Below are 13067 nucleotides of genomic sequence, written 5' to 3'. Positions count from 1 at the left end.
TCGTTAACGTTCTAAATAATTGAGTTGGCAGGTTTCTTCCAAACGGCCATTCCTAGTCAGGACTTCCCCATGAGTTACCACATGTAAACAACAAATGGTAAAGCATGTGGGTGTCAACGGGAACTTCTGGGTGCATTCAGGTGTATTCAGGGAAACGCAAGCTGTTGATATAAAGGGCACCTTTGCCTTCTAGTGTCTCTTTTCTTTATTGCCAAATTGGAATTGGAATCAGAATCGCTAAAATCCAACCAATTCCAAACCGCACTGAGCTAAAGCCAAATTATCTCTGTATATCTCTTTTCAAATCAATGTATTCTGTGTTTGCATGAAAATTCCTAGCAAAGTGGGCAGACTGTACATGATGCTATGACGATTGATCTGTAAGTTATGTGAGTGATTCCCGGCAGAATGCAGAGGAGGAAAGTGGGAAGGGGAGTTTGCCCTTTTAAAAAAACTGTACACATACATGCGGTCCTTATCAGTTTGAGTTAAAACCACAGTTTCAGCTGCCTCAGTTGCACTCTGGTAGGAGCCATCATGGAGAGAGCTGTGGTGCGAATCACCCTCTTTGGGCTGCTGCTGGCTTTGGCTACCACACTACCAAACAAGGTAAGATCACAAAACATAAAGGAAAGAGCTTCCCACTACAAGGACATTGAATCAATTCAATTATCTGTATCTTACCGCTGATTAATGAACAGACAAACAGTGGTTGGAGTATCTGTCTGCCAGGTTTAGTGACCTGCTGACCGTCAAATTTATTGTTGTTTCATATTATTCGCTGCAATATGGTTTGTGTGGGTGCGGGTGTGTGTATTTGGCTTACTGTTGTTGAATAACTATTTTATTTGGCCAACAAAACCTTTTAGATGGCTATGACAGCTCCATTGGTAGCCTTAAATCTCTGTGTCATCCCTCTGCAAGGAACCTTGGTGTTATTCTGGACACTGACTTCAAGTTTAATAAACAGATAAGCTCCACAGTCAAAACTAACTTCTTTCAGCTTCAAAAGTAAAGGCTTATCTTTATCAGAGTAATTTATACATTCATCTCATCACGCCTAGACTATTGTAATTCTTTGTTTGTTGGTCTCAACCAGTTAGCAGTGCACTACTTACAGGTAGTCCAAAATGCAGCCGCCCGCCTGCTGACTGGAAAGAAATGGCATGAGCACATTACCCCCATTTTACCTGTACATTTTAGGATCCAGTTTAAGGTTTTATTAATTGTTTTTAAGTGCTTAAATGGTCTGGCACCGTCGTATTTATCAGAGCTTTTAAAACCCAACAGTACTTCCAGAGCACTTAGGTTGTCTAACCAGCTGCTCCAGGTCGTACCGCGGTCCAGACTCTTCTCCTTGCCGTTCAGTCCCAGCTAGGCAAGAATCCTTGCCTTTTTTACTTATTATTCTTTTATTTCCCTTTTTAACTCTGTTTTTAGATGTTTTTGAGTTTGTATTACTATTTTATTGTTTTACTGTTTTTAGTATTTTATTGTTTTCATTGCTTTTTTTAATTTCTATATTTGCGTATGATTTTTATTGTATTTTAATAACTGTACAGCACTTTGGTCAACTGAGGTTGTTTTTAAATGTGCTCTATAAATAAACTTTGACTTGACTTGAGGAAACAACATCAAATGACATTCAGCCATTCAATAATGGGGTTCAGACTTGGTATATGGTTTGGGTTATGTTAAAGCGGCAAGTCAAGGGAACTATTGGAAGAAAACAATGCAATGTTTTGACAAAAAATATTTTATTAATTGTGCGTATGAACATGTAATAACCATGTTAATGGGCCAAAAGTTACAATTGTGTCGCTTAACTTTTGAGCTATTGCATCTTAGGGTTAAGACTTTTTGAGGTTGCGTTGACGTTACAAGTATTCGGGATTACTGCCATTTAAAATCAAAATATGGGATGAAAAATAAGGGGAATGGGGTGTTTCTGCAGTTTCACCAACTTAATGTGACTGATACCACCTACCAATTGTTTTTCTGATCTTTGGTCAGCTGGTTGTCAGCCAACAAGGTTAACCAAGCCATTTATTTAATTGTGAAATGTGGCTCTTCTTGTATTTGCTCAGGACGACTGGGACATCTACAGCTTTCACATCAACTCCACAGTGTCCAGTCGTTATGCAACCACTGTCATAAAGAGCCGCGTGGCCAATCGGATGAATGAGTCAAAGGAAATAGAATTCCAAGTCCGGATTCCCAAGAACGCCTTCATCAGTAAATTCAGAATGTGTGTGAAAAATAATAATAGTAATAATAAAATACATGGAAAATACATCATGGGTTATTTAGGAGTTTGTATGTAAACAAATACTTTTTCTTTTGTCTTCTTCAGGTTTATAGAAGGTCAAGTGTACGATGGTGCTGTGAAAGGTAAAGAGAGCGCTCGGCAGCAGTACACTGAGGCTGTGTCCCGTGGTGAAAGCGCTGGGCTGGTCAGGTACATGGATCAATTGATCACTTTATTGCCAAGTCTTTTACTAAACCAGTAAAACTAAAACTTTACTGAATCTTCAACAAAATCAGTCTCATAAAGTAGCCAAACAGTATTACTTAAATTATTTCATAATTATAACAAAATTACTGTATTAATATTAAGTACAAGTTGAAGGAAATTGTAATGCTTTTCATAGAAGAGGTTGGCATCACTCATATGTGTGTGTGTGTGTGTGTGTGTGTGTGTGTGTGTGTGTGATGGTTACCTAAATGAGCCAAAACACCACATTAATAACAGACAAAGAGTCGTAACATCATAAACAAAGAAAGAGGAGAGGGGGAAGATCTTTGAAGTCTTCCTCAGATGTGTGTCCTGTCTTCTGAGGACCATTTGTCTCAGGGCAGACGCTGGAGAGAAAGAGCGGTGGTGTCAGAGGTTCTTTCTGACCGATGACACTATCACATATCTGTAGGGGAGCGCCTGTGATGATGGGTCATAACTGAGCATTAAATAGGCATTGTTTAATTTTACGGGGTGACAAGCCAGAAGGGGAAAGCACTGCTTTAATGCAATCATTATTGTGTCTGTTGCAGTTCTGTAGGGAGGACTCTGGAGGAATTCAAAACCTCTGTTACTGTGGCTGCTCACAAAAAGGTCACCTTTGAACTCACATATGAGGAGCTGCTGAAGCGAACGCTTGGAAAATACGAGCTGCAAATCCACGCTCGACCCATGCAGCCTGTCAAAGACTTCAAGGTGTGTCTTTCAAAAAACCATGTTGGTGTAAAAACATCTCCCACGGCCAGAGCTTCTAACTATTAAATTTTGTTTTATTTTATTGTCAATGCCAGGTTGATGTGCACATTAACGAGAAAACCGGCATCAATTTCATCGAGATTAAAGGAGGACTGAGCACCAAAGCCCTGGCTAATGCCATCACCAAAACACACGCCGACAAACAGGTACAGCATGCAGTGATGCAAAATCCTGTATTCAACTCCACTGGTATCTTAATTTGACTCATATCAAACTGTTTGGCATCGCAATTGCTCTGGACATTCTACATACGGTGTTATTGTGCATCATTCTGCAACTCTCCAAGTATTATTCATACTTTTTTTTATTTGGTATATCTATATGCACTTTTTCAACAGTTTTTGCATTCTGGTGTGATGTCAAACGACATTTAATTGTATCAGTAGTGCTCAACTCTGTGAAAAGACAATAAAGTTGAATCTAATCAAATTCAACAGTGAGAAAGTCTTTCACTGATGAAACCCATTCATCAACTTCTTGGTCAATAGAAAGTGTGTGAAACCTGATTCATCCTGTTTCCAGGCGTGGGTGTATTTCTACCCGACAGAGGACCAACAGAAAACGTGTGACAGCTGTGGGGAGCAGGGTATGAATGGAGATCTGGTTATTGTGTATGATGTCAACAGGGACACCTCACTGGGAGAAATCGAGGTACAGCATGACTTAATTTCCTAGAAGATTGTTGACTTTAAATGGTCTTTTAACATTGTTTTAAAAATACCATGCTTTATCTTCCCCTGTTTTCAACAAACTTTTCTAACCAGTCAAACTTTCCTCTTCCTCCCCCCAAGAAATCAGATGGATACTTCGTTCATCACTTTGCTCCGTCTAGTCTTGCCCGCATACCAAAAAATGTTGTCTTCGTTATTGATCGAAGTGGCTCAATGCGCGGCAGAAAAATAGAACAGGTACAGTATTTGAGTTTGTGACAGATGTGCTGGAGGCTTTTTAGTTGACATCAGATAATTACTCTGTGGTTCACTAAACAGAAAACTTTATGAAATAACCCCTTACTATTCTGTCCCCTTTTATAGAGGGGTTTGGGGCGGGGGACAGGGTGTCTTTAGGGGGAGATAGCAGGTCAACAGTAGATGCCACATAGACGTGGTGTATATAGACACAGATACAAAATTCCTCATGCGAGTAGTCAAAATATGTAAGGAATTTAAGCTTATTTAGATCAATCTTGCTATCAGAAATTGACTAAATTAGAATTAATACTTTAAATGAATTTAAGTTCCTCGGGGCACCAACCCTTTTATTATAAAGGGGAAAAAATCACGGTAAATCAGACTCATAAAGGTACTAAACTATCAATTTGGAACACTGATTAATAATTAACTTAATGATCATAATCAAATTACCGTATTCATATTTAGCATTGGTTGGAGGAATTTGGAGTTCTTTTCATAGCAGAGGTTGACATATCACTAAGGGACAGCATGCATAGTCCAAAAATATATTTATTGTAAAAACAAAGCAAAGCAAGTAAAATACACAATAACTAACCTAAAAGACTATTCACAATGGGTATGTGGAAGAAAAGATTGTGTGTGTGTGTGTGTGTGTGTGTGTCTGTGTGTGTACAAAATGGCCGACCGAGGACATAAAAAAGAAGAAAATCAAAATGGCAGAGCCCTTTTGTTCTTGGGATAACAAAAGACCATGCTGATTTGAAATGTATGTTCTTAAAAAGCCAATTGAAAGTATATTGTGTGTGAACCAGTGTGTGAGCAAATTAGTGAAGTGAGTTCATATATATGACTTATTGTCTGTGCAAGGCAAAATTAATCATACAACTTCAAATGATGTGGCTACACAAAATATTACAACAATTATACTTAACAAACACACATCATGGTAAATGGACCTGCACTTATATAGCGCTTTTCTAGTCGCTTTGCGACCACTCAAAGCGCTTTACACTACAGACTGCGCTCATTCACCCTTTCACACACACATTCATACTGGTGGCAGAGGCTACCCTAAACGGTCCCACCTGCCACCATTGGGAATTCATTCACACACCGATGAACACAGCACATCGGGAGCAATTTGGGGTTCAGTATCTTGCTCAAGGATACTTCGACATGTAGGCTGCGATGGTCAGGGATCGAACCACCAACCCTTCGGTTGGGGGCCAACCGACTCTCCCAACTGAGCCACAGCCGCCTACATCAGATCAACACCATTGATTAAAGTTTAGTAATCCAAGACTGTTCCTGGACACCAGTGTGCCGAGATATTCAAATACAATAGATGAAAATAACACATTTTTTATTGTATGAGAAAAAATGGCATGTTTTTTGCAACAAAATGCATGGAATTATCAAAAAGTAGATATGTTTGTAAGGGGAAACTTATTTATTGAACCTATTTTAAATCAGATTTATGGAGGTCAGAGATTTAGTGACCCCTTCAAAAATGGCCGTGCTACTTCTTCCCTGCTACTTCTTGTTGGGAAGGGGGTGTTATTTAACCCCCTTCCCAACAAGACATGACATATTACCACTTGATTCCTTAGGTTTTCTAGTTTCATAAAGGCCCAAAAAGTTCATCATGCCCACCGGCAGGCTGGTACATAATTTAATTTAACACACATGAAACATATTATTTCATGGTTTCTTACTTTAATAAAAGTTCTAATGTGTGAATGATGTTTTTGCCCAGACCCGAGTAGCATTACTCCACATCTTGAACGACCTAGCAGAGGAGGACCACTTTGGTCTTATCACTTTTGATGGCAACATTTATCACTGGAAACGAGAACTTGTTCAGGCCAACAAGGAAAACGTTGAGAGTGCCAAGACATTTGCACGGAATATCGTAGTTCTAGGAGGTGAGGTTTTTTAAAATGGATATGGTTTTTATGAAGGGATGCAAACATTTGCAGCAGAATGGCAGTAATGATACTTTTTCATCCTAATACAGCCACAAACATAAACGATGCAGTGTTGCAAGGAGCACGTATGCTGAATGCACATCCCAGAGAAGGTTCAGCGTCCATCCTCATACTTCTCACCGATGGAGACCCAAACTCAGGTAACAATAACACACACAGCAAAAAAATCCAGAATAACAGAGTCATTTTAAAGCGAAGAACTTTTTCTTCATACTGTCTCCTATTAACAAGCTAGAACCCAGAAATTTTGGATTTTGATGATCATGGACTTTTAAATAAGATAAACTTCAACATTGTTTATAATTAAGTGTAATTGTCTTTACAGGGGTGACAAATGTCGAAGTAATCCACTCAAATGTCAGGCAGGCCATTGCAGATAAATTCCCACTCTACTGTCTTGGTTTTGGTTTTGATGTCAAGTTTGAGTTCCTTGAGAAGATGTCGCTGCAGAACAACGGTGTGGCCCGACGGATTTATGAAGACTCTGACGCAGATTTACAGCTGAAGGTTTTCAAAAAACTTGCTTCAATATAAATACTTTGTGATGCAATTTGCCACATTTCCGTAGATAAAATTGATTATGGAGAGATTAAACAAACATACCGACTGTCAACAGGGTTTCTATGAAGAGGTGGCCACTCCTCTATTGATAGATGTCACAATGATCTATAACGGTGGGACCAATCTAACCCAGACCAACTTCAGCCAGTTTTATAATGGCTCTGAGATCGTGGTGGCTGGTCAGATCACTGACAATGACATCGAAATCTTTACTCCACAAGTTGTGGCCATTTCAGTAAGGATCACTCAGCACTGCACAGCATCCATCATCCTCTGAAAGGTTGGTGAAATTATACTGACATGATAATTAATTTTGACTATGACAGAGGAGTAGAAAGGTGACCTTTTCTGAAACTAACACCACTGTGGAGTCCACTAGAACAGTTTCCAACAGCCACATCCAGAGGGTCTGGGCCTACCTCACAGTCAAACAGCTTCTGGAGAAAGAGTAAGTGTGGTGTTGACCAACTCTTTTCCTTTGAACAAGCATCTTTCCGTGCTGCCGCATGCTCTGATAGCAACTTCCAGCTGATACTGCTCAGTTCCACACTCCAAACAAGACAAACTACAAAACTACAAAACTACAAAAAAAGACTACAACCACTACCTCCAAAGATTTGTAAAGAATTCTTTTTTGAGTGGCTGCAAATCTCATATTTCTACTCAATCAGTTAATTAAGTCAATTAAATGCTATAAAAATAAAATTTAAATATAAATAAAATATTCAGAGAAGGATATTGAGTATTTCACAATTTCCAATTGTTGTTTGATTTTCTAGCAAGCTATTGACCGTTCAAGGTCCAAAATTTAGCCTACTACTGTTGACTATAATAAGATGGATGTCGGTGGCGACATTCCCTCAGTTATTCAACTCACGTTTGAAACATATGTGCACATATTCAGTGGTGGAAAGTAACTAAGTACATTCACTCAAGTAATTAAGCTCTGCGTTAGTTCAGGCGGAATACGGTAGTCACGCCTGCTTGGCTGTCAGCTGGTCTGACAACCGCGCCAAGCCCAACCAATCACTATCACACACACACAACTAGGCGGTCCATTTAAACTGTTCTGCCTCTCATTCCTCCTGCATTGCATCACTCTGCTGCACACACTGCTGCGTTAAACCTCCCTCCACCACCCCAAGCACCACCCGTACAAGCCAGAGTAAGAGCATTTTTAGGATGAATTATTTGCAATGTTGTAATGTCTGCAAGTGTCAGTACTATTGCATATAGCATATTCAGGTTCTGCTCTGCATGTCCCGGGGGGATTGAATGTTGCACTCTCAGGCAGAATCTGTTGCATGCTGCACAGATACTGCCTGATAGCTTCTAGAGCAGAACCCACACCGCCAAATACAACTGTACGAACCATCTTGCAATAAATGGTTAAAATCTATGGCGAGAGTATTCCTGACTGAACTGTACTTAAATAGTAAGTCTTGAAGCAGGACTTTTAGTTGTAGTGGAGTAATTTTACAGTGTTGTATTTTACTTAAGTAAGGGATCTGAATACCTTTTCCGCCACTGCACACATTGTAACACAGGCTGCTGTTATCTGGAGCTGAGAAGGAGAACGTGAAGAAAGAGATCTTGGAGCTGTCGCTGAAGTACAACTTTGTGACCCCGCTCACATCCATGGTGGTCACCAAGCCTCCGGGGGAGAAGACAGATGTGCTCCATAAACCCAAGGAAGGGGAAACACACAGTCCACCCTTGTCAGGTGGAACATGGAAACAGCACTATCTTGTAGCGCACAGGCCACCCATGTCAGGTGGCCCTTGGGCAAAACATCCACCTGTAGCGCACAGTCCACCCATGTCAGGTGGAACATGGGTACATCCACCTGTAGCGCACAGTCCACCCATGTCAGGTGGAACATGGGTACATCCACCTGTAGCGCACAGTCCACCCATGTCAGGTGGAACATGGGTACATCCACCTGTAGCGCACAGTCCACCCATGTCAGGTGGAACATGGGTACATCCACCTGTAGCGCACAGTCCACCCATGTCAGGTGGAACATGGGTACATCCACATGTAGCGCACAGTCCACCCATGCGATCTGGAGGGTTTGGAGGAGGTGGAGGAGGTGGAGGAGGTTTCTCACGGCAGAACTCTGATGCGTCCATAAGGAATAGTCCTGGAGTTCAAGACACATCACCTGTATTCGTAACAACACAAATGTGTGAGTGTCTGGGTAGTTAGGTGGTTACAGTGCATGTTGCTGCAGTGTCTCAGGTTTTATATTTCCTGAAAACAAAAGCATGGTTTATTCCACAGCTGCATTTATGCTACAACTGTAACAGTGTAATATTCACCTCATGATTCTTCTTAGAAGAAGTGTCAATAAGGTGGTTCTTATCAACAACACTTTTGAAAACCCCAAATGACAAAATAAGTTCTTTGCTAATAACTCTTAAAAAACAAACATAGTTGCAGTTTTAAAACGGGACATGTATGCTGTTTCATTCTTCCTCAGGTAAAGTATCTCAGGCTCTTGACTAGAGACGATAAGACACATTAATACATTCTCTATGCCCATAATGCTTTAATGTTGTACTATATGGGATCATTTACTTGATATTGAATAGTTTCAATTACAAATATGTACGTTATATGTATGTTGTTATTTTTTTAAAGAAAATACAAATGCAAGATAAATACAGATGTTAATTCTCAAACGTCAATGTTCTCCAGGTGTTCTTGATCCAATGAATATCATTTTTCTGCATTTGCATCATAACACATGTATTTAGTGGGTTTGTTTTGGAGCTGAGGTTAGGTGTCAGAATATGGGTGTCAATAATTACAATATCTAGAAATATCCTCCACTGCTTTGGAATATATATTTGTATAACCAGCTTTGTTTTCATTTGTTTACAGATTTCAAAAATTATTTGATGCCTGGAATACTTCCCTTTCGGCCAGTCACACCATCTCATGGTAGTGTATCATATGGATGTAATTCATGCTGTTAGTGATTTAAAATCAAACCCTTTCTGTAAGAAATAGTTGTGTAGATGACTGGTAAAGATTAAAATAATGTGTGTATTAACTGCTTTGTTTTGAAGCTCCTCACGTTGATACCTCAATGAAAGTGCATCCCACCATTGTCCCAGACAGAACAGCTAAAGGTAGAGTATTTAATGTATTATGCATATATTATTATTTTCATGATAGTCTTTAATACTTTCTGTCAATGCCAAACAAGTACAGGCCTGCTTTTACCTTGAACATGTAAATCTCAAATGCCATGTTGATGATCAACACCACATGTATATGTCTCTGTGTTCCTCTCCAGCTCCTCTCTCCCACAGGTTTTTGCTAAAATCTGAGAATCTGACTCTTCCACTGTGCTTCGACGTCGCTGGAGATGTTCGCCTTAAACTACTTCATCATCCCACCAGGGGTCAGTGATGTTCCTCTTTGCGCCATCACAATTTTCCTTAAATTCCTCGAACAGCCTTGTCAAACCCAAACCCCTACCAAATCTGTTGTCTTTTGTATCAGAGCTGTCTGTGAATGGTGAGCTTGATTCAGTCATGAATGGAGGCTTCAAAAAGATTGTCATCCACTTAAACACTGACCTGCATGTTGAGGTGGACACCAATGAAATCATTGTACGAGACGGACAGATGCTGACACGCCGCAGTGGACAGGATGTCTTCACAGCTGGAAGGTGACATTGCATTGTGATGTTCCCAACCAAGAAATAGTCAGGCCCACCACTTCCTGTTACACTGTTTCCATTCTTTATGCTGAGCTAAGCTAATTTACTGTTGTCTGTATATTAATTTAAGTGACTAAGATTTTCCTGTAAGTAAGTACAAACTATTCAAAAGAAAGTTAAGACGATGCATATATTTTTCTAGTTTGGCCGTGATAAAGCGGGACAAGGAAATAGATGTTGCAGTTGGAGACACACGCGTGGTCATCTTAATTCATGTGAAGGATGGAGAAAAATTCCTCTGGCCGGTTTTAAGAGAGCAGCCACTGGAAGGGAACGTCACAGGAATTTTAGGTGGGTGAAAAAGCTGGAATTATTTCTATTTAAGGAGGACAATGTATTGAATCAGTGTTTACATCCAGCAGCCGTGGTTAATGGCGAAATAATTCATTAAAAGGTGTTTTTCAGTGTCATTGCTTCATTGTTTGTCCTCTGTGTGTCCAGCTCTGAAGCCAGCAGTTTATGAGGAGCTGCAACAAACTCCCTCAATCAAACTTAAGATCAAAGACCAGGAGGTTGACGTAACCAGGTACATATTAGTTATAAAATAAGAAAGCTGTTTAAGAATGCTTTATTATTATAACTCTATTATACACAAAGATATTTGACTATTTATGTCTCTTTTTTGTAGGGCCAATGCTGTTGACTACAGTATCGTCTCCCCTCCAACACTGGACTGCTGGCTCATGCCAGCTGAGTCTGTCCTGCAGAGACGCCTGGATGATTTCATCGTTACACAACTTTAACTGGGAACCATGTTGAATAACTTGCAAAGATTTCATTCAAAAAATTAGTCAAATAGTCATTCATCATGGAAGAAAGACCTGTTACTAACATTAACAAATAAATAATATTCCAGATATTTCTTGGTCTTGAATGAACTTGTGTAATTAATGTTTACCTGAAAAATTAGCTTGTTCAAAATTCAAACTTCACTCTAAAAAGACTGATAATGAGCTGGTTCTAAAAACTTGCTGGCACAGTTTTGACTTAAAATCCTACAGTCTCTAAATGACATAGCCTCTGCTCCTGTTCAGCATATTAGTACTCTGTGGGTAAAGGATGCCTCAAAATGTACTTACAGCTCTGCATAAGTCCATTTGCACAATGAAAACTGAAAGTGTAAGCAATTGGATGTTACACTACTGTTTATGTTTTAGTTGAGAAACCTGGTAATCACTGGTAATTCTACCATAATTATGTAAATTTGTAATCAAATGTAGCCAACGTGAAGTAAATAAGTAAACTAAGGCACCGATAAAGGGAAAAGCAAAGTGTCATACATCCTGTTACACAGCTGTGGAAAAAGAAGCCATGCACACAGATGTGTGGTAACAGTGATAACTTCTAGGGCCTGAAAGGGGAAGCCAGTGTGGAAGTGCCAAAAACTGCAGTTTTTTGAAAGGCCACTTTAAGCAATTCCAAAAGCAAGTAAATTCCCACAGATTCCCATGTTAAAATGTCAAACTTTACAGAAAAAGTAAATATGTTTGGATGCAGCCTGGTACAAAAAACTGTTTTGGCCTCTAATTTCCATGTTCATAACAACTGTAAGAGGGGTGGATTTTTATATTAATTACCTATTTAATTAAAATTAAGGCTTAAAGTTATAGAAAATGAAGGGCATGGCAGCTTTGAGTGTCAGGGGGCTGCCCTTGTGTCCTTCAGAAACCCGTCCAACCAACACTGATACAAGATCCATGTTTCAGACGGTCTATGTCCATAAATCTGTCAGCAGACATATAGATGGAAATATGAACACCTGACAAAGTTTTAAAAGCTGCTTCTGTGATAGTTTCTGGGACTGTATGTGTCGCCAGGACCACACACACACACACACACACACACACACACACATGCACGCACACACACACGTAGACACATTGTTTCAGATGGTAAACATTTAAGACATGACAATAAATTTAAAAGTCAATGAGAACAAAACTTATATGAAATTAAAGAACATTAGTAGTAAATTTGTTGTGTTGCATTGCATGTTCAGTAAGCAGCAGAGTTGCTTTGAATAGTTGGTGCACTTACTGTTTATTTACAGGGAGCTTGAAAAAAGGCAATGGATCATGTCTTAATCTGGAAACTCTAACTACAGCAATCAGTTAAATGTTGTGGAGTGAAATATTTCACTCTGACATATTACATAGTAAAAGTATAAATCCTTCCAATACAATGGAAAATGTTCTGTGTCCTAAAGCAACATTTGCAGTTAATACTGAGCTGACTGTAAGTAAATATGAACTCTACACATTTCAAAGTAACTCTCCCACATTTATTTACAAAGTACACAACAGCCACTTGTTGTTTTAACTATAGTTTGAACACATTTCTAGAGAGGGATTGACAGACAGGGGTTTTGTGTTTCGCTCAATATTATGTGGTGAAACCAGTTGAGCTGCTCCCAGTTTACTGCAGTTCAAAGGTATGTGGATTCTTATGAGCGGAGGTGATAAACTTGTTTATCAAGGCAAAGTTTACTGAGAACTGCAAAGGGGGGAGGATCTTTGCCAGATTACAGTAACAAGACCAATAACATGGCAGAAATTGTTGCCCACAAACCAGCTATGAAGTGTTAACTGAATGCAGTTCTG

At 39.5% G+C, this 13067-nt stretch overlaps 1 protein-coding gene across 1 annotated transcript; it reads left to right on the top strand.

The window, feature by feature from the left end:
• Positions 1–471: 471 nt before the first annotated feature.
• Positions 472–11322, top strand: LOC131968407 (inter-alpha-trypsin inhibitor heavy chain H3-like). The gene is made up of 20 exons (XM_059329264.1): positions 472–609; positions 2088–2248; positions 2354–2458; positions 3049–3211; positions 3307–3417; positions 3794–3922; positions 4063–4179; positions 5942–6110; positions 6203–6313; positions 6499–6680; positions 6790–6969; positions 7061–7182; positions 8282–8922; positions 9621–9680; positions 9809–9871; positions 10039–10146; positions 10248–10416; positions 10610–10758; positions 10909–10993; positions 11096–11322. Exons 1-20 carry the CDS (start codon positions 538–540, stop codon positions 11208–11210), a joined length of 3012 nt encoding a protein of 1003 aa, XP_059185247.1. The 5' UTR covers positions 472–537; the 3' UTR covers positions 11211–11322.
• The last annotated feature ends 1745 nt before the right edge of the window (positions 11323–13067 follow it).

The sequence above is a fragment of the Centropristis striata genome, chromosome 3, assembly GCF_030273125.1.
Source record: "Centropristis striata isolate RG_2023a ecotype Rhode Island chromosome 3, C.striata_1.0, whole genome shotgun sequence".
Taxonomy (NCBI): Eukaryota; Metazoa; Chordata; class Actinopteri; order Perciformes; family Serranidae; genus Centropristis; species Centropristis striata.
The sequence above is the reverse complement of the archived record's forward strand: the minus strand, read 5'-3'. Positions and strand labels throughout refer to the sequence as shown.